Below are 24,910 nucleotides of genomic sequence, written 5' to 3'. Positions count from 1 at the left end.
GAGAATTCGTGTAGGTTGACCAATATAGTTGACAATCTACCGATTTCTCTGTTGGTCGGATCTGGAATTGAGAGCGGTTGGGATGGAATGGCCACCTTTTCAGAATGATTTTCGGCTTATGGCGCAAGAATACGCTTGTTTGAGGTGAGTTATCACGAAGGTGAGGGATCTTGATTTTCTAACAAATTTTCTCGAAAGAAACTGAAAGAATTGTAAAATTGAAGAAAAATCTCTACTTTTGCTTACGAATTTCAATTCTCCAGTTTCCTCAAATATCAAGAGTTTCAGCTTTTTCTTTTTGTCACATTACCTTCAAAAGACTTCTGTGGAGTCCCTCTTAATCCTCACTCGCTGACTGATATTTAATTTGTTTTTGAAAGAAATTTAAAACAAAATCTTAAATTTTAAGTTCGTTTTCCAATTTTCTCTCTCCTCTTTACTTCAAATCTTTCCTTTGTGTCTTTCGTCTCATTCTCGAATTTATGCGGTCGCCTTCGGAAGAGGTTCCGTATAATTTACAGACACTATTCCGTCCCCAGCAGTGTGGCCGAGGAAGATAAAGTTAGTCCGCCACTTTTGATTTTTTCTTAGGCACACTTCAAATATTAAAGAGTGAGCTAGAAAGACTTGAACATTGCAATTTTTTGTTGTTATTTATGGCTTTTTCATTGGAAACAGTTTTGAAAAATTTAGAGTTTTCCGGAGCTAACAATCTCGTCATACTTTCTTGGCATAATTTTTTGCGATTGAAATATAAAGTGAAAGATGATTTATTTGAAAAATATTCAGGAAAAACAGTAATTTCAATAACTTTTCTTCTCCAAATCAACGCTTCATCAACTTGACTGGAATTCCATTTGATGGCTTCGAGACAATCTGAAAATAAAAAAAACATCTACTCCTAAGATTTCACACTTTTTCCCGCATTTGACTGTCATTTGACATTTCTTCAATGTATTTTCTTTGTATTTTTCTCTCTGTCTCTCTTTTTTCTTTTGCAAATTTCAGATTTTTGTCAGTTTTCGAAATATAAACAATTTCAAAAAGTTTTCGAATTGATAATCAGTTTTTTTTACTTCAAGATTTACCCCAGCTATTCATCTACCCCTGGTAGGCAAACGGGAAGTAAAAAAAGACTTTTCTGAATAATTCTCCAGAAGTTTTCAAACTCTATCTCATCTCAATGTTGTTTGGTTTTAATGGGGTTATTCAGGTCATGTAAAAATGTATTTTAATACATGTTTTACCTTATTCACGAACGGTAATGGATCTACCCACGAAGAAAACTTGCCTACCCACGAACGCAAAATAATGCATTTTTATGGCACAAAAATGCAAAAAATGCATTAAATTGCATTCGTGAATAGAATTAAATTGCATTAAATGGTACAAGTTTTCTTCGTGGGTAGATCCATAAAAAAATGTATATTTTCGCATGTTTTTCTCCCATTTTTCTACATTTCTCCTCCATTTTTTGACAGTTTTTCTACATGCGCATGTCGAAAAATGCAAAAAAAGGGGAAAAAACGCTGTTCGACCAACGGTAAACTGAGATTTGTGAAAAATAGTTTCTCGACGCTCGTGAATAAGGAAAAAATGTGTTAAAATACACCTTTACATGACCTGAATAACCCCATAATGAATTTTCGGTTGGAAAGTCGATTTTTAAAAATTTGATCTTTTCCCTCATTATCATAGAAAAGAGCACATTTGAAACTATCCATGTACAAATTTATAGAGAATTCGCAACGCATACGGAAAGTCTGCTTCCTTGACGAGTCAGTATTTGCTCGGCACAGTTCTCACAATTGCATGTGTCGCATTCTTTAGGGTAACTATTAATTTTGCTGTAACTATTAACCTAATTGAAGTATCTAGCTTTTACGAGCCCATGGAATCGGGAATGTAAGTAATCCTCTCGACACCGTTTTTTCTTCCGCTCTCTATCACCTCCCTATCTTTTTCATAGATTTTTTTATTACATACCAACTAAAAACGTCGATTTACTCTGTTTTAAAGCGTTTTTATATTATTTTTTCAAATCGAGCATTTTTGGAATGACTGGACAGTTGGAGACATAAAGTTTGAAGAAACTTATTTTATTATTTTTTTTATTGACTGGGAAATGAAACAAATAGTGTTTAGAATTAAAACTAGAAACCTCACGAGGCCAAGTTGAAAAGAGAAAGTGATAAAAAATTTTAACGGCAATTTGAAAGTTTGAAAAAAAATGGGAGAAAGAGAGGAAGAAAGAGAGGGAGAGATTCTGCACAAATATAAGTAAAAGTTATTTATCATGACAAGAACAATTGTGGGTACAATCGCGAGTTTTTCTCAGAATCAATCATGACATACAACGAAAACATAAAACTGTTCTCCACAATGATCTGCCCAACTGCTTTATCTGATCGGTGAATCTTGTAAATGATTCTTTGTGATACTTCTCCATCAGAATATTCATCTTTGACTTCAGATCTTTCTACTTGAACTTCGGAGAAACTGGAAACATATGTTGAACGTTGATAAAATTTGAAACCACTCACCGTCCCAAAGCAACCAATTCGCTGACACACTCGTCAATGTTCACTTCCTCACTAGATTCCACCATTATCACTCTCCATTTAGGTGTCCATCCACTGTTCCATTTTTCAATCAATAACTTGAAATGAGGGATTTTGAATGTCGAGCGATACAAGGCGATAGTATAAGATTCCATTTCAAGAAATTGATCGAAACTTATCCAGGAAGAATCGTGGAGTTCCACTAATATTGGCGTGTTTCGAAAGTATTCAGTTTTGAATTTGAAGTTAGAGGTGTGTTCCATGGAGAGCTTCAATCTACAACTGGCATCTTGACGACAAAGAATTAAATCAATAAGCTCATCATCTTCTGAAGTATTTGGATGTGCTCCAACCAGAGATAATGATCGCACTGATTTCTTGTTTTCGGAATTGCGAAAGTAAAAATCGATTATTTTCTCATTGTCTTCCCGATTAAAGTCATGGTAATGAAGTTCAAAATCAGTCAGTCCAGTATTGAAAACATCAGATAAATAGAGAATGAATGTGTTTACATCAGCATATCCACTATCCATCGAGGTGTACAATTTAAGAGATACTTCTGAATTTTCCTCAGTTGGAATCCAATCAGGCACAATAAAATTGGTCCCAAGTTGTGAAAAAGTTGTTGTATTGATCTCTTGCGGCGTTTTACGAAATATTGATAAAAACCTGCGTAGGATATATTTTCGTGGTAAGTTTTGGTTTCTTTTCAAAGCCCATTCAATTTTAAAAACCCATTGAATTTCCATATGATAGTCGAACTTGAGTCGGATCTCTTTGTTGGAGGAAAATTTTAGCAAAAACATATTTGTCCCTTTTTTACATTCCATTTGACTTCGTGCAGACTTGCACACCATTTTACTTTTCTTACTGCACAGGGAAATGGCAACTCTAAATTCAGAAGAGAATTACAATTAACAACATTGGAATAAAACTCACAATTCAAAAGGAGTCATCAATTTCAGAACTCGATTCAAAACAAGCATTGGAAGCAGAAATAAATGGAATTCAGATGACATTCTGTATTGATGGAAGAGAGATGGGAAAGAATAAGAAGTAGAGAAGAACGAGGAGGGGAACGGGTCAAGTGTCAGGTGTCACTGTACAATATATTGGAGACGTAGAAGATTAGAAATGTGTGCTTTGGATAGACCATCCGGGGAGGGGGATTCTGTTGGTTTTGAGGTGATTTCTGGCTCATGGGATAAAGGGTTTGATGAATGGAGAGGAAATGTTCAATTTGTTGCCTGTAACTTGTTAGTATATGCGCAGACAAAGAAGTTGTCAACTACAAAAATGAAGTTCCACTTCTCAGGTATATTCTTTATGAGCAATCAACATTGTGAGACAATCAGTGACTCCGCTACACTTGAATGATTTATTTTGTGACGAAGGGACAGGCCACTTATTCGACAACCGGGAATGGGAGTAACGGGAGGTATAGCAGAAAGTAGGATAATAAAAGTTATGGGCCTATTGACAAGGTAGCAGAAAAGTTAGCGAAAAACTATTTTGAGAATAAAATAGCTTTTCGCATTTACTGCTACCCTGTGAGTAGCTCCACCACTAACTGAAGTTAATAGACACCGGGAATGAGAGTCAAAGGGAGTTATAACAGAAAGATGAGGAGTGGTAGGATAGTTACAGTTATGGGCCTAGTTACAGTTATGGGCCCACTTACAAAAATTTTGAGTATTTTCCACTAAAAACTGCGAAAGTCGCATTCTTTATGACTAGTAATGTAACTGTTAGCCTAATTTAAGCATCTAGATTTGACAAGCTCATGGAATCGGGAATGTGAGTAATTTTCTTGAACAATTACCTCAAAACCAACTGGTTTCCCCCCTGGTGGTCTCTCCAAAGCACACATTTCTAATCTTCTCCGTCTCCAATCCATTGCACAGTGACAACTGGCACTTGACCCGTTCCCCTCTTCGATCTTCGCTACCTCCCAGTCTTTTCCATCTCTCTTCCAGCAACATAGAATGTCATCTGAATTCCCTTTATTCCTGCTTCCAATGCTTGTTTTGAATCGAATTCTGAAATTGGTGACTCCGATTGAATTGTGAGTTTCATTATAAGATTATGTCCAATAATTTGTTCTTTTTTTAATTTAGAGTTGCCATTTCTCTGTGCAGTAAGAAAAGTAAAGCGCTGTGCAGGTCTGCACGAAGTCAATTACAATGTAAAAAGTCGGCAAAGGAATTCATATTAAAGTTTTCATTAAACAAAGAGATTCGTTTGAAGTTTGACTACTATCCAAAAGTGGAATGGATATTCAAAATAGATTATTTTCCAATAATCGATAATATTTCTCCAAGGAAAAATGTTCTACAAAAGTTTCTATCACTGTTTCGAAGAAATGAGCAGGAAAACTTGAAGCCTATTTACACAAGAGTAATGAATGAATTGTTTTTAACTTCCTGGATTCCAACTGAAAATGAATCACTATCAGAATTCTCTCTCCAATTTTACACATCAGAAGAATATCACATTTTAATTATGAATCTATTCATCTCTCATCTTTCGGATATTTTCAATGCACCCCTGGCCACCATTGACCTTTATTTCCAAAACTTTACACAAGAAGACAACGAAAGGATTATTGATTTTTATTGCCTTGACCGAGAAAAAAGACAAGGTATACACTCACTGACTCTCACCGGAAAACACTGGAATACAGCTGAAGACGACCAGGTTGTTGACTCTCTTCTTCGCCGTCAAAAAGTCAAAAAAATGTTGAAACTTCTTTTCAAGCCTACTTCTGAGTTCAAATTCAGAACTGAATACGTTCGGAACAATCCAAATTTATTTGAATCGCGACACGCTCATTGGATTCATTTCAGTCAATTTCTTGAAATTGCATCATTTGCTGTTTTTTTATACAGCTCATTGCTCACAAGCAATCATTTCAAATTATTGATTGAAAAATGGAATAATGGTTGGATTCCAAAATGGCAAATGGTTACAATCGAATTTTGTGAAAATGTGGATGTTGATGAATGTGTCAATGACTTGATTATTACTGAACGGTAGGCAAATGACGCTTTTAAAACCTTGTCATCGTTATAATTTCTTACAGAATCTCTGATCTTCAAATGAGCCGAGTAGAGAAAGTATATGCACAATCCCCTGTGATTCAATATTATTTTCGTCGCAATGATGGTTTAGTGTGTGTATTTTCTCTGGAAAACGATAATATAGGAATGTTTGACATATGCTTGGATGCTAAACAAAATATCGAATTGTTTTCAAAGGTTTTTCGTGAAAACACTTCAGAAAAACAATAGCCTCACGATAGTTCAACTGACAGTCATGCAAATATCTATTCCTAAGATTTCACACTTTTTGCCCGCATACGACTTTCATTTGACATTTTTTCAATGTATTTTCTTTGTATTTTTCTTTCTGTCTTTCTTTTTTTCTTTACAAGTTTCAGATTTTAGTCAATTTTCGAAATATAAAAAATTTTCAAAAAATGTTCGAATTGAAAATCAGATTTAACGCAAAGCTGGATTTTTTCAGATTTTTCAAAAAAAAAATTTTAGAGACTTTTCTGGGTTTCGAGAGAATCAATTCATCTTACATTTATATAGTCCCATCTGAACTTCAATTCGAGATTTAAACTATGCAAACGGGTGAAATTAAAAAAAATTCTAGAATTCTGAATTATTTTCCAGAAGTTTTGAAACTCTATCTCATCTCAATGTTGTTTGGTTTTAAAGAATTTTCGGTTGGAAAGTCGATTTTTAAAAATTTGATCTTTTCCCTCATTATCATAGAAAAGAGCACATTCGAAACCATATGCAAATTTATAGAGAATCCGCAACGCATACGGCAAGTCAACTTCCTTGACGAGTCAGTATTTGCTCGGCACAGTTCTCACAATTGCATGTGTCGCATTCTTTGGGGTAACTATTAATTTTGCTGTAACTATTAACCTAATTGAAGTATCTAGCTTTTACGAGCCCATGGAATCGGGAATGTAAGTAATCCTCTTGAACAAATAGAACGTCTTCTCTTCTCTCCATTCATCAAACCCTTCATCCCATGAGCCAGCAGTTACCTCAAAACCAACTGGCTTCCCCCCGGGGGGTCTATCCAAAGCACACATTTCTAATCTTCTACGTCTCCAATCCATTGCACAGTGACAACTGACACTTAACCCGTTCCCCTCTTCGATCTTCGCTACCTCTTATTCTTTTCCACCTCTCTTCCAGCAACATAGAATGACATCTGAATTCCCTTTATTCCTGCTTCCAATGCTTGTTTTGAATCGAATTCTGAAATTGATGACTCCTTTTGAATTGTGAGTTTTATTCCAATGTTGTAAATTGTAATTCTTTTTTGAATTTAGAGTTGCCATTTCACTGTGCAGTAAGAAAAGTAAAATGGTGTGCAAGTCTGCACGAAGTCAAATGGAATGTAAGAATGGAACAAAGGAATTCACATTAAAATTCTCATTGAACAAAGAAATTCGTTTGAAGTTTGATTACCATCCACGTTTAGAGTGGGTATTCAAACTGGAATGTTTTCCAAAAATCAATAATATCCCACCAGGAAAAAACTTTCTACAAAAGTTCAAAACCTTTTTCCGTAAAAAAGAGCAAGCGAGCTGTAAAGCTGCTTATACAAGAGTGACAAATGATTTATTTATAAACACCTGGATTCCAACTGAAGATGATACGACATCAGAACACTCTCTCCAATTATTCACATCAGAAGAAGATCAATGGTCGAATACGAACTCATTTATTCAACATTTATCTGATATTCTCAACGTATCATTGTGGACAATTGAACTTCATTTCCAAGATTTCATACGGGAGGAAAACGAGAGAATTATCGATTTTTACTACAGTGACCACGAAAACAAAACAGCTGTCAAATCATTGACACTTATTGGAAAATACTGGAATACACCAGAAGATGATGAGGTTGTTGATTCAATTCTTCAACGTCAAGAGGCCAAAATCAAGTTGAAACTCATCATGAAACCGACTTCTGAGTTCAAATTTCGATCAGAGTATTTGCGGAACAAGCTGAACTTTCTGAAAGTTCAACATTCTCATTGGATCAGTTTTGATCAACTACTCGAGATTGATCCTTTTCTTATCATTTTAAATGAGTCAACTTTCACGAAGATTCACTTAAAGTCATTGTTTGAGAAATGGAGTAGCGGATGGACTCCAAAATGGAGAGTCAGCATGATAAAGTATGCTGAGACTGTTGATATTGATGACTGCTTCAATGAATTGGATGCGATGGGAAGGTTAGTGGTTTCAGCTTTTATCAGTTGGCATTATCTTTTTTACAGCTTTTCTAATATTCGAATACATAGGGAAGAAGAAACATATGATGGCTATCCAATTGAAGAAACAAAGACTACGCGATACTTTCTTCGTCGTGCTGATGGAACAATTGGAGTACTTTCTCTGGAGGGAACTTCATTTGGAACTTTTTTTATCTTTATGGAAGTTGAAGAAAACGTTATAGTTTTTCCTCATTTATACCAGTCATGAAAGTTTCAACCGTATCACGTTGTCAACATTTTTAAATCGAAAACAATCCATTCACTCCATAAACAAGAAGAATTGAATTAAAACATGAAAAAATAGGCTTCACGTTTTTTTGCAGTTCTTTTTCGCTGTGTGGGAGACCGTGCAGTTTTAAAAATGAATTATTAAAAACATTGAAGAAAACGACTCATTTTGTCTCCACGTTCATGTATTTTCTGAATTTGATACCCCGCTGTGATTCATCTCGAATTAATCTATGATGAACTAAAAAGAGCATTCGGCCTTCATTCCCATCCCGCACATCCCCTTTCCAGAGTATTAATCTCAAGAGAATGAGTCAGAAGGTTCTTTTAGGATGTAATAGGTTATTAATAAACTACATACGTTGCAAAAAACCAGATTTTTTTTAATCCACTTGAGAGATCTCAATCAACTATGAATAGACTAAAGTTAGCCTTTCAATTCTTGTTAATCTCGGATTATATCAAAGTACATACACCCGGAGTTGGTGAGAAAAATTTTGGATTCTCTAATCCGAATGACGTTTCTCGCAGACGAAACCGAGGAATTTAAATTTTTGAGATGTAAAAACACCAATTTTGAAAAGGACACCCTCTAATTTTAAGTGAGTGTCTGATTGTTAATTCATTTTTCGATTTTCTTTTTTTTTCCTGCCGAGAATTCTTTATTTTTCCCACACAATTTCAAAGAATAACAACCCAAAGTTCTGACAGAAAGTTCAATCATCACTTTGATCTTTCGTTCGAGATACATGTTGCGCAAATTGATCTCTTTCTGACTTGATGACAATAAATATGAACAAGTGCATTCTAATCAAGATCAAACCTTTGATTTTAATAGCAGTTCTCAAGGAGAAACTAACGAGTTGTTTCGTTAGTATCAATCGACATAATTTTTGATTCTTAACATCGAAAACAACCTTTCAATAGTCTGCTATTTAATTCTCTCGATTTCATTCAATAAGTAAATTGTTTTAGACAACAGAACCAGTGCAATCCAGTTTACCTTTGGACCAGTTTTCCAACGAACCCAATTTCATTCCTTTTATTTCAATGCCCATAATGAGAGCACTGAACACTCCGACGCCTTCGCAGTTGAATAATGAAATTTTACCACCGGTAAGATAGTGATGGCTATATGAGCCTGTTTTCTAAAGGAGGACTGAATTCATATTTTTCATATTTTTATTTCAGATTATGATACTTCAGAAAATTCTAAGAAACTTTCATCATTGGAGAATATGCTAAAAATCGCTCTAAACGCCACAATTCCCGTTCTCCTGACTCGAAAGGAGCCTTCGTGGAAGAGTTTTTCCACGCGAGTTTTGTCCACCGTGTAGTCCTCTCGGACAAAAATAATTCTCAATTCCTCGTTTCCACGTTTTTTTTCAACAAATTGTCGTGTTTTTTCAATTTATACACCAAAAAAAAGAAAAAATACAACACGGTGGACAAAACTCGCGTGAGAAAACTCTTCCACGAAGGCTCCTTTTGAGTCAGGAGAACGGGAATTGTGGCATTTTGGGCAATTTTTAGCATATGCTCCAATGATGAAAGTTGCTCAGAATTTTCTGAAGTATCATAATATGAAATAAAAAATATGACTTCAGTCCTCCTTTAAGCTGAAATTTGACAAGAATTGAAGGAAAAAAAGAAGAGTAAAGTCTTGTTTGTTCGTGTTTGTTCGACGGATCTTTGTAGATCTTTTTAGATTAATGGCCACATGGCTTATTTTCATAGCCCAACACTCGCCAAAAAATACCTGAGCCCAGTAGATTCATGGAGCATCTTGGAGTCACTCCAATTTTGGAGCAACAACACCAGACGCGAAGGCTGACAAATACAAAATGATTTTGAACGTTGTAGAAGACAGTATGTTTTTGTAAAGAGCCTATTGTTTTATACCGTGAAAAAGAAAGTTTCGACAAGAAAAATTTCGCGAGCTGAAACGCGTAAAACCAACAGGGAGTTGTGCGCAGTTCTAATTCCTGTAATTTTTTAACGAGAAACGTTGAATTTTAAGATAAGCAGTTCCATTCTTTCACACATTTTACCGTATTTCCTGACGCTACCAATCACAAATTTCCGATTGAAGTATAAAGTGCATGATACATTTGATTTATTTGAAAAAATTCAGGAAAAAAAACAGTTATCTCGATAGCATTTCTTCTCCAAATCACCGCTTAATCAACTTTACAGGAATTCCATTTGATGGCTTCGATACAATCTGAAAATCACTCATCACTCTAGGACACAAACAGTCACCCTACCTCCATAGTCGGTCTCGTGCCCATGAATCCCAACATTGGCTCAATTCTATAATTCTTCAACATATGAATCAACAAGACTTTTTCATTGAGTTGAGCAAACTTCTGACCGACACAATTACGCAAACCAGCTGAGAACGGGATGTAGTCGTAGGCGTTTCGCTTGTCCATGTTTTCAGGAAGGAAGCGATCTGGATCGAATGTTTCAGGGTTCGGGAAGACTTCAGGGTTGCAATGGAAAATAGATGGGGAGATGGATACATTGACTCCAGCTGGGATTTTGTGGCCACCTGAAATTTTAGCTGTAATATTTCAAACAAAAAATACATTTCACACTAACCAATTTCCATATCCTCCCTCAATTTCCTTTGAACCACTGGAACTGGTGCGATTCTCCGCTTTGATTCCTTCAACACTCTCTCAGTGTAATCCAACTTTTTTAGATCCTCCGATGTCACATCTCCTTCCGGATTCTCTCCAAAAATCCCAATTATCTCTTCATAAACTTTCTCTTGAATATCCGGATTATGTGCCAGATTCCAGCAGAGCCACGAGAACGAGGTGGCAGTTGTGTCATGTCCAGCGAACATGAAAGTGTCTACTTCCTCTCGAATATCTTCCTCTGTCCAGTCTTTTGTTTCATTGCTACACAGAAGAATATCGAGGAAGTTCATATCTCGTTTCGATGAGTGTTGCTCAACTTCTCCAGACGCCAAGGCAGCTCTCCGTTCAGCAGTTACATCTCCAGTGAACTTTTTCATTGTTTGGACGTAGTCGTCCTTTTGTTTCTGGTATCCGAGGAGCCAAAAGATGAAATCGACCTGGAGATGGGCTTTCATAGAGTGGGTGGCCTGAAAGAAGGGGTAGCATGTGCGCTCTGTTGCACTTTCGCAACTTCATAACTCACCGATAACTTATTAAATCCTTCTACTGCTTCCACATAAGGATGAGTTGGATTATGTTGTGCATCTACAGTAATCCCCATCGCAGTTCCACAAATCACGTCCAAAGTACATCGTTTGATATAATGGAATAGGTCAACAGTTTCACCAGATGTTGCATAATTCTCGAGTAGGTCAATCATAACCTGAAAGAAAATTTATAAAACTATGTGCATAATGAAACTACAAAAACCTTTGTCTCCCGATTGAAAACCTCCAAATATCCTTCCAACTTCGCAAAGTGGAAAGTAGGCGTCACCAGTTTCCGATGACTCTTCCACCTTTCTCCGTATCCATCCAATAGTACGCTTCTACCCAGCCACGCCCTTGGAAACTCATAATCATCGCCTTTATCCAGTTCAGTTGTCGATTGGAGCATTGTCTGAGCAGTTTTACCGTCTAATGGTAGTACAAGTAACTTTCCAATGAATTGAAGTCTCATTATTTTTTCTCCTTTTTTACGATACTCATTTGCAGTTTCCACTATGTAATCTAGCATTTCTGAATACAAATTAATATAGAGAGCGATGTAAAAAAAAACTATGTTACTTACGAATAGTATCCTTATCAGCAAAGCTTCCAACATTTCCAAATAATGATTGTGTCGGAGGGCCAGGGAGTCTTTTTCCATATTCATTAACTTTGAAGATCCACACTATTCTCTTGTAACTTTTCACAATCAACAGGAGCACCAGAGTGAAAATGATAGGAATAATAAGAGCCATCTCAGCAGAGAGAAGGAATGTTTTATAATGCGAATCAGTCTCCTATTTATACGAACTAAAAGTCACACAGACTAAAAACTCTACCCTGTCACAGTCTACCCATTGTAGTCGTTTTGTAGCGATACGATTCTCAACTGGTGGTGGGAGGTCGTTGACGTCTTGAGAAATACTGATAAGATCAGGGGGTGGACATCATAGAACAGTGGTTTTGTTAAATTGTTTTTTTATTGGTCGCTTTGAATTAATATGAATGTTTTGACCAAAAATGTGTTCATTAAGTTTTTTATACAAATATTCTTCAAAAAGGTAAATGCAAATAGTTTGAAAAAAACGTAAAAGTAAACAAATTCAAAACTTAGAGCAATATGAAATAGTTCAAATATATATATCAAATGTACCTCTTAATTTGTAATCATAAAAGTGTGATTGAGTAAAAATAATGCTAAAACTATTCAAATATTTTCAATGACTTCTAGATTCTCTAGTGCACTCCAAACCGCAAAATCGAATGAGAACATTGTAACTCTGACGGAAGCTCCTTCTCCGTCACTCGTTCTAGTCAGATATTGATTTGAGCTGAAACTTCTGTCTTCCCAGATCCAAGAGCCATCAGCACTTTTATATTTTCTGTAAAAAAGATTTTGAGGATATTACACTTTGTAAAAAAACGTAACTTACCTTTCCTTCCATTCCAGCTCTAGCATTTCCTCAGGTGGGTGCCACGTTTTGATTTCTACATTTTCAGCGAGCTTCTTCTTGTCGAGACATTTTTCAGGTATACCAGTAATTGAGAGAAATTTCAAATTGTGAAATCCTTTTCCTGATTTCCAAGCGTTCAAAAACCGAGTGATAGTAGAAGCATGGAACATAGTGTCCTGGAAACGAATCGATATTCCTTTGAAGCCAAGCAATATATCATCTCCATGAGATTTTGAGCAATTGATTTCCAGATATTCAGTTGTAAATAGTGCAGAGTTCTTTGTCAATTTCCCATTCAAATCCCCATGAATCCGCATAAATTCCTGTTTTGGAGATCCATCGAAAAACGCTTTCAAATCAATGAGAGACGTTCCAATAGGTACAATTATATTACTGCATTTGATGTTCTCAAGTCTTGCAGCCAATTTATCAGCATATGATTCCATGTAATAGTAAATTGTAGATCCAAGTAATCGATGAATGTGAGCATGAATATGTTCCACAATAAACGATAAGTCCTTCTTGCTGTACACGTATTTCGGCGCAAGATTGGACGCTTTCAAACTGAAATGTGAAATTGAATTGAGGATAAAAACTAGCATTTAAAAAATGAAAATATTACTCAAATTAAGACACCTCAAAGCTTACCAACAGTCAATTTCATGTTTCATTCCGAAAACCTCTACTTGAACAAAATCGTCGTCTCTATAAGTTCGTGGCGATAATGAAATATTGAAATGGGGAGTGTTTGAGCGGATGATAATTTCTCCTTCAGATGTTATTTTATAATATATAGATTTGAAATTTTTGAGCCGGAATAGTTGTATTGCCCGAATTGAAAATGTTGTCCGTTTCGAGCAGAATGCTAATATAGATAGTTGTTCCAAAGTGAGGTTCTCAAATATCTCTTTTAGAATCAGGGTAGGGAAAGTAAGAAGTTTCATTTCTGAGGAGAAAAGAAAAAGGGGAATGGATCGGAATTAACTGCGAGAGGAGGTCTGTGGTGTGTGAGTCGACGTGGTTGTAATAAAAGTTCTAAACTGCGCAAAGTTCGAAAGTGAATGGGAACAGCTGTCGTTCGGAATACGTTCGGAAAATGTAAATATTTTATGTCGTTAAGATACGGACTAGCGAATGGAAATCGATGTCAGATATGTGCTAGGCGGTGCCGAAACTTGTAGTTAACATTGTTTAGAATAAACAAATAGTGACATTTTTGGAATTGGAATGTCGATTTATACCGTAAAAACTGTATTAGAGCGACATGTCGCTCTATTTTTCGAACAGGTTTTTGTTGTCGTTCTATTAGAGGCTGTCGTTCTACTAGAGGCTGTCGTTGTATTTTTCGAACGACGTTTTCATACATTTTCATAAAGTTTATTGTCAAGAATAACAGAAAAAAGCAAGATCAACAGGGAAAAAAGTTTGTAGAAAAATGAAAGAAATCAATTAGAATTTAGAGATTCGTCGCTATCCTCTTGAGAGAGAGAAAAACAACGAAAATACCCAAAAAATAAACAAAGAAATTGTCGAAAATACATACCACGGCCGCTTCTGTCTGCGGAACTACAGTAGTTTTGAAAAGGGTGTCGGTCTATTAGAGGCTGTCGCTCTATTTTTCGAGCTTAATTTTGCTGTCGTTCTATTAGAGGTGTCGTTCTATTAAAGGTGTCGCTCTAATACAGTTTTTACGGTATATTTGGTGGATTTAACGAATCGTATCCTTCATCAAGAAAATGTACCTATTTTTTTCCCCGGGAACCATTCGAATCAGTACGGCTGTATAAAAACTGGGAGACATCTAAACAGCAATCCTGGATTCTGATTTCTCAATTGTGAGGAGGCGTGTACATATTTCGTGGTTGATATCGGTTACAATTCTAATTTGACCAATTCTAGCTCGTTCCAGTTTTAATACGAGCAGGTATGGCTCAGTTCTGCATTTCTATCTCCCGCTCCCGAATTGGTCATAAGACTGTACATTTTTATTTCCGAAAAAGAAAAAGTCACAAAGGAGAAAGACATTTGAACACCGGGTCCGCAAAAACACTTAAAATTAAAATTCATTCGTCGTCAATATTGTCCATTGTGAACGGAGCGATCCATGGATGAGAGACGATTTGTGAGGCAAGAGGACGACGATCCTCACTTTTGTTCATCAGACGGGATACTAGATCTTTTGCTTCTGAAACTTGGTTTTCGTTGAATTTTTTTAAGGAATAGTCTTACTCATTGAAATACCCTTCCACTCTGGCATATCCATATTTGGTTTCGCTTGCATTATAAGTTTGAACAATCTGGTTTGATCTGGAGCACGAAACGGAGCATAACCGACTAACATGACATACAGAACAACTCCAAGGGACCAGATATCACATAGAGTTGAGTATCCGGTCTCTCGAAGAACTTCTGGAGCACAATATGTAGGCGTTCCGCAGATACGGTAGAGGGGTCCCAGGACGTGACAAGCCAGTCCAAAATCGCAGAGTTTCACACTGAACTTGTCGACGAGGAGTAAGTTTTCAGGTTTCACATCTCGATGAACGACGTTTCGCTCGTGAAGATAAGTGAGGGCAGAGGCCACTTGGAGAGTGATGATAGCGGCGTCGGGTTCCTCGATGCGCCCATTTTTGCGGATGGTCTCGTAGAGGTCACCGTACTGGAATTAGAGGAAAATGTTTATGTTATCTGAGCAAATTGTTCGAAAGGATTTTTAATGTTAAATATGTACGTTAGCTAGTATATAGCTAAATATTGAAAACAGGTTCAGAACTCTTAAGATTTCAGATATTCAATCATGTAAATTGTTTTTCTGAAATTTAAATTTCAAGTTAGGAAACCCCTAGTTGAAAAGTTGCCGAGAGTTTGGAGCACGATATCTCAGCATCCTTGAGAGCTATTAAAATTTTTCCAACTAAAGAAATATTTAATAAACATTCAGCTATATTTTGTCTGGTGGCAACTTTTTGATATCTCCTCTAAAAAAACGTTATACCGCGTTAAAGAGGCGTTGCTGCTAGGGGCACCTCTATTAGAATTTTTACGGTATGTTGACCACGCCTTCACGACTCCCCACTATTGTATACCTGTGCATGCTCAAAAACAATAAAGTACTGATTCTCCGTACTAAACGCATCAATAATCGATATAATGTGATCGTGTTGAATCAACGAGAGCATCTCCACTTCATTGTCCACAAAAAAGCATTTTCCGCGCATCGCACGCTTCTCCACTTGCTGCAACAAACCAATTCAACGGAATTTTAATTAAATAGTTTCGAGAACCTTCAACGCACACTTGGTGCCATCCTCCTTTCGTTTCGTCAAATGGACACTCGAAAAGTTGCCTTTCCCGATAACAACACCAATCTCGTAGTGCTTTTCGATGTCTTGACGCCCGTCAACACGTTGAATCCATTTGGAGACCTAAATGAGGGGAAGGTTGGGGAGGAAAAGAAAGTGAGACATATTCCATTAGTGACATGATCTGTTGTGTAACTATCCGGAATATGTGTGTACTGCATTATGCATAAACCCCCCTCCCCGCTTGAGACGAATTGAATAGACATATTATTGTTGTGGTAGCGGTAGTAGTGGGACGGAAGCGTTCAAAAAAAGTGTTCGTTTAAGAATGAATGAAATGGGGGAAGAAGTAAAATATTTGTTGAATAGTTCACTTGCGGTGAAGCGGAAAATATGGGTCTGATGAAATTTGCAGGATAAATTGAAAATGGCGAACTGAGAGATTGTGTAACGATGTAGATGAAACCTAGATCTAAATTTTTGTAGTTGACAACAGCGAGAGGGAGAGAGACGCAGAGTGGCTAGAGTGTCTGACTTCTTTGCATCTCTCGCTTGCCTCCATTTTTGTAATTGTTAACCAGTTTATAGCTCTTTCAGCTTTTGAGATAGACGATTTCAAAGATGCCTTACGGAAAATAAGAGGGAGAGAGAGGACGCGGAGAAGTCAGACGCTCTCGCTTCTCTGCGCCCTCCGCTTCAAGTGCCTGTCTTTGAGCCTCCCTATCTCAAAATTGTGAAGAGCTATCAAAAAGTTATCAACTACAAAAATACAGAGCTAGAATTAGTCTACAATATGCATTTAAATGTTTCAAAAGCTTAGTCATTTATGACACCGAGACACAGCGTTAAAATCTCTGTAAAAGTTTCATGTTTGCAGTGTCTGGCGTAGCTTTGGCGCTTTCGTGTACTCCCTAAGGATCTGAATTTACACTCACAACTTATGTGCGAATTTTGGTTTTCTATGATATATAAAAACTACATTTCCAGACATCCTTTCAAGTCCATCTATACTCCTCCTATTCAACACCTGATCGATGATTTCAAAATGTTCCAGACTATTCTATTCACATTGTTCACCCGGCCGATGAGTCAACATCATCTCCGCCCAAAAAAACATACTACCTATTGGGACCATTTCCGGTGACTCTCTCCCCTATTCCCATTTCCGTACTAGTCTTCGTACCAGCCACTTTCATATATATATATATGATGCAATAACAGAAACATCTGGCTCCCCCTTCTTTTTTTATGTCTTGCACCAAAAAAGTAATAGGTTAAAATTAAAAAGAGAGAAGTAAGAAAAAGAAGAAAAAAACGAGTGGACGGAAATGGGAATGGACATTCAGAAAGTGCAAATATATACGAAAAGTGTATAGTTGTACTTATCGGTGCGCCATTATGTTAGTCTTGTGAGATTATTAGCTTGACTCACCCCAAAAAATCCCTCGTTGACGTGACGCGACGAGGTGTGAACCATTCTGGGCTGCTTCTCAACTTCACGGGCGGCGTAATTGTTGTTTCGGTCCAGGGAGACACCTGGAATGATAAGCTTGTTGGTGAGACAGTCTCGTTGTCTGTGTCTCTGATATGCTAAGATTGTCATTAGAGCGCACTTACCATGCGCTCTATCGATAAAACAAAAACCTAGGAAACGTGTTGTTCGTAGAGGCGCAGAGAAACAGACACTATCGTAGTCTGCGTTTCTGCGTCGCTCGCCTTATCACATTGGAGCGCACCATTCGGCAAGTGTGCTCCAATGATAAGCCTGAAGAGGATAGCGAGAGAAGAGCGTTATCAGTAGAGCGCGTTTTCTCTCCCACTCTAGCAATCGTTCCCCACCATAATCAACTCACCATTCCGATGTCTCTTATCGTACAACACGGTGACAGAACTTGAGCGAGCTCTCATTATTACTTTTTCCAATTTCCGTTGTCTTCTGACAGAATCTGAAAACACTGGTTTATAGTTATCGATAACAAGAGATTCTCATGAGGATTATTATTTTTCGGTTACGACAAAAAAAAAACAAAAATGACTACTATAGTCGCCCCAAAAAAAAAAAGAATGGGACCAAAGACCCAGGAATTCTAAATCTGCAAGGGGGTTCATAACACAAAACGAGTTGTTTCGGAAAGAAATGGACCTGCTCTAAGAGTGCTCGCGGAAGACAAGCGGAAGAGGGTTACCCGTGGAAACGGACTAGTGGACACTCGGAGCAAGAAAGTGGGCGGAGACTTGAGGTGACCACCCGAAAAAGATGAAAAGTGGAACAAGAGGAAACTACTACTGCAGCTGGGCGCTGGCTGCAGGGTCTTCGAGAAGAATTACTATAGTCTGAGGAGGAGAAAATGATGGGCGGGGCGATGAGGGGAGGAGAGGGAGAAGTAATTCAGAGATGTTTTTGGGTGAAAAGGGCATATTAGTTTTAGAGGAAATGAAACTGAATTGGGCGAATGTGAGAAAGAAAATGAGATTTCGTGGAGGGGGGGGGGTGGCTTATGAAGAAATCACGATATTTCAAGATGAATCTATGCAAACTTGCTTTTACAAAAATTTCCCGTTTAGTAACTTAGGACGTTTTGCAAATGGTCATTCTAAAACTATACTTGTCAAGGCTCGGATCTTAAGCCAGGCCCAAATGTCCGGCTATTTGCGCCAAGACTCAAATTTCAATTTTTTTCGTGAAAAAGTCACATTTTTTGCTATCATTTAGAATTAGAAGAATTTTTTAAAATCATCAAAATTGTTCATGTTTTCGATCAAACATTTCTAAATTACAAAAAAGGATTGGTTCATTTTTAAGCCGGGCCTTCGGGCCTTGACAATTGTGACTTTTGCAACTTTGATACTTCTCAACATGGCAATAGCACAGTTCTGAAAATGCTGGTTTTGAAACGGCATAGTTGCAAAACGGCAGCATTTTTCACTGTCAGAATTTGAAAAATTCATCGATTCTTCTGAAAAACCGCACTTTTCTCTAAAATCAAAACGCGTCTAAGACACGCCAGTCTATAGTCAAGTAAATAATTCATGAGCCCAAACAAAATACGAAAAAGTTTATACTTCTACATTTGCCTTTCCGGGAAGCAACACATTTTCAGCTGTCCAAAACGATAAAATAAAAAGTCTGTGATAAGTTTCTGAGAATAGAGTGAATTTTGGTTATTAGAAATTGGCTCAGAGAGGTCAAAAATTCAGAAAAAAGTAAACTTTGACAGCACGAAATGAAACATTCTCCGTCAACAACATATCCGGTATGACTGGAGCGGTCCGTTTGAACTTTGCCAGTGATCTTTGCACCGACGATGAGTTCCCCCCCCCCCAAAATGTGTTTGTACAATGTCGATTAGTTGTTAGACAATTTAGAGATGGAGGTTCCATGTAACTATGAAGAGCAGGTGGGAACACAATGGGAGGACGATATCCGACAGACTCTATCTGTTTCATTTTGGTGGATAAATTGTCATGGGACACTGTCTGCATTTTGCAGTTTTTTGGTTTTCATCTTTCGATTTATTGAGATTTTGCATGCAATTTTCTGCGGGGAACTGTGCTAATTTAAAAAAAATCATTTTCACAGACTGAATTGATTTTCCACAGTGTCAAATTAACATATCACACCTAGACCTGCATTTTTGTAGTTGACAACTTTTTGATAGCTCTACATGCTTATGAGAAATAAAGCTTTGAATACGGACTCCTGTTGCCCGAGAGAGAGAGAGAGAAGACGCAGAGAAGACCTACACTCTTGTTTCTCTGCTCCCTCTCTTCTAGTTGGCGGTATGTGGAGGCTCATCTCGAAAGCTAGAAGAGATATCACAAAGTTGTCAACTCCAAAATTAAAAGTCTAGTTTTGATCAACAAAATGAACTTGAATTTGAAACTTTAAAGTACTTCCTGTAAAACTTCAGACTTACTTTTAAAGTCGCGAAAAAGTCGGTTCTAAATTTATCTGGATTCCTGGTTTTTCACAATCATTCTGAATTTTGAGTTTCGGTTTCTGAAAAGGGAAATTTTGTATTTCATACGGTCTAGTAACAACTCTAACTAGGGAAGGTCACCGAGTCAGTAACCTATATCATTGGAAAGCTGAGAAAACGCTGATTCCAAATATATATTCAGTTTTTGACCTCGAGGTCTGGTATTCGAGAAAAAAAGGTCAAAGTTCGGTGAAATAGAGAATTATTATGGACCCATTTCACAAGGTAAAAAAGGAAAAAACGATTTTTTGCTAGTAGTAAAAAACAGTTTTTTGTTTTTTTTGCTACCTTGTGAATAGGTCGAAAATAGGTCCATTACCGTTCTAACACGCGAAAATTCCAACAAAAATTTTAAAAAAGTTTTACGCGTGCCAGAACGGTACGGTGAGAATTTGCCATTTTTCAGAATTTTGATCTTGTTTTTCTCGAATACCAAGCTACAAGGGCAAAAACTGGACATATATTTGGAATCAGCGTTCTCTCAGCTTGCTTTCTAATGATATTGGTCACGTCCCATAACCCAAACTGACTCTGTGACCTTCCCTAGTAAGACTTAGATCCTACGGTAACTTGTCTGCTTCAAAACCTCAACATTCCCCAAATTCCCCACCTTTCCTACTTTAAACTCTCAATCAAAAGTACAATTTCGACTCCTTTTGCCGCCAGTACGAATGAGCTCCATGTAGAAATGTTACACGAATTGCTCCGACGTCAGCTGATAAGAAAACTCCACTCCCTCTCCTTATCTTCTTTTGTGCTCTACTTTTTTCGTCGATTGTTTTAAATTTGATATTGCCAACTTTACAACCAATTCTTATACCAAATGTTCAGTGTTCAACCCAATGTTCTTTCATTTTTTCATTTCTATCTCTCTCTCTTTCTGCCATCACCATCATCATCATTTCACCTCTTCAACCCCGTGTCCAACCTCCTCTCTCCCCTCCCGTCCTTATCATCATTTATATATCGGTTTACACTTTTTTGTGTGTTTCGTCGGCAATCAACGACTCTCGGGCCACAATTCGCAATCGATACGTTTATTTATCGGCGCCAGTTTTTTCACCATTTTTTTTCAACAATCATGTTTCTCTTTCTCTCTATCGCTATCTGTCTGATTTTGATGATGACTGTTTCGACACTTCTTGCAAATTTTGAAGTTTCATTCTATTAATTTTTGGAAATGTTAGAAAGTTGTCTAGTCTTATACCTACTTTAAGAGGGTACTGTAACTTTAGGGAATAGGAAAATTAGACCGGCCGTAGAGGTGGTCTAACTGTCCCCAAAAGATTCAGATTCTCAGTAAAGCTTTGTACTCCTCGTGGACAAGTAAAGAGTAGTTTTTTAAAGTTTTGGGGAATTCAACTGTATGAGCTAGTCGTGAACTCCTCGTGGATAAGTCACGATGATTTTTAAAAAACCTGATAGTTTTAAATGACTTTATTGGCTTTTTCGGAATTTTCAGAGTGTCTGCTCGTCGTGTACTCCACGCGGACAATCTAAAATGACTGTTTAAAATTTATAGTTATTCGTTGTTTTCCAGCGATTTTCATAGATTTTTATTGAAAAATTTCCAGTTAACTTGTCCGTCGAGATTACACCAGGCAATGCCTTATTTTTTTACCATAGGCTAAGGCTTACCCTATCAATTCTCAAATTGACTTCCTGCCAATAACTCTAGTATTCTAGACAGCTGTCATTTTTGCCTACCTGAATTTTTTGTAATTTGTGATTTGTGATTTGTACAAACTCACCTAACCCTTACCTGGGTAAGGTACAGTACTCCCAGAAGCTACAGTACTCCCTTATCTTAAGTATCATCCCGTTGCTTAACACTTCAAAGCAGCTGTCATTCTGACCTACGCCACCAACTAATCTTTGCCAATCTGTTCTTCTGAACTCCGACCAGCCCACCAATCAAAGATCCACCCGAAAAGGTTAAATACCTACCGTAGAAGATGAAATTCATGTGATTGATACCAGATCAACATATCAATCTGTTACTTTTCTCACCCGCAAAAACCATTGCACTTTTAGAAGTTTACATGATTTGACCTCCATCACCCAATTTTTGAAAGAAGGCTACACAAAGATATGGGAGGGGTCCTCAAAACTCGTTATGACTTTTTTCATTCTTGCAACGAAGAAACATGTAGACGTGTTCGTCTCCACTGTCTGCCACTTTTTTTTTCGAAAAACTTGACAATGATCATAGACGACGATAATCCCAAAAAAGTAACACCCCCCCCCCTTTCCTCCTACGCGTCTTCTCTCTTGTTCATTAATTTGTCTTCTTCCTCAAAATTCTTATTTCATTTCTCTTCTTTAGTCCTTTGGCAGTATAGATGAGATAGGGCGGACTGGCGGAGAGAGAAAATAGAATCTTCAATTAGTCACGTACGCTTTTTTGACCTCACCTCCCTCAGATGTTCTTTGTGCTGCTGTTTTCGGGGAGCAAGGATTTGTAAATGCGCTCTACAGTAAATGTGTAGTCCGCGAGGATAAGTGGAGCTCGGAGCTTTTCTACGTTTACCAGGAACAAAAAACCCAGGAAATTGTGGGAAAAGCAACAAAAAATCAATTGTTTTTTCAAAAAGCACAATTCGACTTGTCCTCGTGAAGTACACGGGTCTCTGCGTTTCTTCTTTATTACTCTCGGGTTATCAACATAGCGTAGTTGTACCAACAACGTTTTGCTCCTAAAATTTATTTCCTCCACGCACGGCGGCCTAGCAATAGTTCGGCCACGGTTTTTCAGCGCATTTGCGCTCCATGTCTAATATATTCTCAACTTTTTCTTTTTACAAATCTATGAACCAGATTTCACAAAAAAGACATATGCTCAACTTGTACTACACCGCAGTGCTAGGCGTAAGGTTGGCACAGTGCCAAAATGATTTGCCAAGGATTTCCAGGTTTACTTGTCGCATCTTTCAATATAAACCGCGACGCGCACGCAACGCGACTCGGAAAATTCAAATCTCTTCGTTGCGGACCTCACGCCTCGCGGATCTGTGACACTACCAATTTTTGGGCCTCCATGTATACGAAAGTAGCTCTAACTCATAGTCAGAGCTAACCTAATAACACAAGCCACACCTTTTCCTTCTTAGTCACCTTTTTTTTCTTTCTCCAAATATTTTGTTTTTGTGTGCCTTTCTTTCTGAGACTCCCAGTTCCCAGTGAAATCTCTGACTCAGTTTCATTTGGTGAGAAAAAATAATTATATAATTCTAGTCTTGTTAACTAATCCTTCGAAACACATACAAAAAAGGAAAGACTATGCCACGTCTCTCGATTATTTGAGCAACTGTCCTCCCCAAATTATTTATGCCATGTACATGTTTCCGGTGTGTTCTTTGTCCCGCCCCGTATCCCTCACTGATCATTTGATTCTGAACGATCAATTCAGAAATTGCAAAACGTTTTCTAGAATCTAGTACGCATTACTCACGTATGTGCTTCAGACAGCTCAACTAATTACATATCTCCGATTTTCTTTTCGAAAAATGTTTAGATTATGTTTTCCGTCTGTCTGGCTGCTATGTAAACGCTTTCGTCTCGTTTCATACTTCATATACCTGTGATTTGCAGAGAGGAGAGCAGATTATTGTGGCGGATGAATTAGTTTGTCCAGGGGTAGGTAGATTAGAAAAGTCTAGTCGCAGAGTTTCAAAAATATTTGAGGTAGGATTTTATTGGTTTTCGAAGCAAGTCAGTTTTCCAAGAAGAACAAATCGGTGATCAGGAATATTCAAATAGTTATACATAATTTAAACTCCGTCCGATCTCTCCTCGTGTCAGGAAATGCGCTCTGCCGAACCGCACCGGAGACCGTACCGAACCGAGAGAAACGAGCGAGTGAGAGAAACGAAAGCGGGAGAAACGAAACGGGGAGAAACGAAACCGGGAGAAATGGCGGCGCGGCGCTTTTCGGGCTGTAAATGTGATGAAATTGTGCATAAAGCTATAAGTATCGTTCCTAAATGTTGTCAGATGAAAAATGACAAAAAAGGCGGTCATAAACAAAATATGAGTTGAAAGCGATAAATGCCACTGTCTTCGTTAGAATGTTTGTATCACATGAAATGTGTGAATTTAACTTTTAAATTAATATTCTTAAACATAGCGCACAGTTTAAGAACATGTACTGCCCGAAAATCGCCGTGCCGCCATTTCTCCCGGTTTCGTTTCTCCCCGTTTCGTTTCTCCCGGTTTCGTTTCTCCCGCTTTCGTTTCTCTCACTCGCTCGTTTCTCCCCGTTCGGTACGGCCTCCCGCACCGTCCAGTGTGAATCACGTCAAGGTCACGTTCGATGACGTCGAGAGTGCGTGAAGGTGACACCTACATTTTCCCGGACTATTTTAGAATCCTGAGAGACTTTAGGACTATTTTTGAAGGGGGCCGCTCACGTACTTTCAGCAGTTCAAGTAATTTCCGGAGTTCAGTCACGGCTATTTTTTCACCTCTGCGTCGTGACCGAACGCCTGACGCCGTGTATCAGCTCGTTGAGCAATTTCCGGAGTTTGGAAGTCATGCGGGGTTAAAATAACTGGACTCTAAACTTTAGACATTTCGAGGTGGTTTAGGTCATCGTTGGTGGTCGGTGGTCTGCAAAAGTTAGGCCACCGTTTTAATAGTTTCCCCCATTTTGAGATTTCCCGTTGATTGAAACGCTACTGGAAACTTGCGGCAGACTACGGAGAGTGTGGTGACCGAGATTTGAAGTATGTAAAAGTTAGGCCACACAACGTTTACAGATTTTGCATTAATATCATAAAACCAAGAGTTTTTACGTTTATTTGTCCTATTTTTGATTTAAACCGCAACGAGCACGCAACGCGACTCGGAAAAAAAATCCGAATCTTTTCGTTTCGGATCCGATGCCTTGCACTGCTG

The 24,910-nt window shown here is 37.8% G+C and overlaps 5 protein-coding genes across 5 annotated transcripts; 1 reads left to right on the top strand and 4 right to left on the bottom strand.

Moving 5' to 3' along the window:
- Positions 1-2,294: 2,294 nt before the first annotated feature.
- On the bottom strand, positions 2,295-3,094 carry GCK72_016517 (uncharacterized protein; the record flags this gene model as incomplete). Its single annotated transcript, XM_053731543.1, has 2 exons — positions 2,295-2,499; positions 2,544-3,094. The coding sequence occupies 2 exons, from the start codon at positions 3,092-3,094 to the stop codon at positions 2,295-2,297; spliced, it is 756 nt and encodes a 251-aa protein (XP_053580456.1).
- A 3,696-nt stretch (positions 3,095-6,790) lies between these two features.
- GCK72_016516 (uncharacterized protein) lies at positions 6,791-8,083 on the top strand (the record flags this gene model as incomplete). The annotated part of the gene is made up of 3 exons (XM_003095701.2): positions 6,791-6,870; positions 6,919-7,833; positions 7,879-8,083. 3 exons carry the CDS (start codon positions 6,791-6,793, stop codon positions 8,081-8,083), a joined length of 1,200 nt encoding a protein of 399 aa, XP_003095749.2.
- A 2,193-nt stretch (positions 8,084-10,276) lies between these two features.
- On the bottom strand, positions 10,277-12,033 carry GCK72_016515 (uncharacterized protein; the record flags this gene model as incomplete). Its single annotated transcript, XM_053731542.1, has 6 exons — positions 10,277-10,327; positions 10,371-10,657; positions 10,708-11,188; positions 11,275-11,454; positions 11,502-11,809; positions 11,862-12,033. The coding sequence occupies 6 exons, from the start codon at positions 12,031-12,033 to the stop codon at positions 10,277-10,279; spliced, it is 1,479 nt and encodes a 492-aa protein (XP_053580455.1).
- A 452-nt stretch (positions 12,034-12,485) lies between these two features.
- Positions 12,486-13,403, bottom strand: GCK72_016514 (uncharacterized protein; the record flags this gene model as incomplete). The annotated part of the gene is made up of 3 exons (XM_053731541.1): positions 12,486-12,660; positions 12,712-13,296; positions 13,381-13,403. The coding sequence occupies 3 exons, from the start codon at positions 13,401-13,403 to the stop codon at positions 12,486-12,488; spliced, it is 783 nt and encodes a 260-aa protein (XP_053580454.1).
- Positions 13,404-14,795: 1,392 nt separating this feature from the next.
- On the bottom strand, positions 14,796-17,942 carry GCK72_016513 (uncharacterized protein; the record flags this gene model as incomplete). The annotated part of the gene is made up of 6 exons (XM_003095693.2): positions 14,796-14,917; positions 14,962-15,391; positions 15,819-15,968; positions 16,017-16,157; positions 17,467-17,570; positions 17,888-17,942. The coding sequence occupies 6 exons, from the start codon at positions 17,940-17,942 to the stop codon at positions 14,796-14,798; spliced, it is 1,002 nt and encodes a 333-aa protein (XP_003095741.2).
- Positions 17,943-24,910: the final 6,968 nt, after the last annotated feature.

This window comes from Caenorhabditis remanei, chromosome V (genome assembly GCF_010183535.1).
Source record: "Caenorhabditis remanei strain PX506 chromosome V, whole genome shotgun sequence".
Classification (NCBI taxonomy): Eukaryota; Metazoa; Nematoda; class Chromadorea; order Rhabditida; family Rhabditidae; genus Caenorhabditis; species Caenorhabditis remanei.
The sequence above is the reverse complement of the archived record's forward strand: the minus strand, read 5'-3'. Positions and strand labels throughout refer to the sequence as shown.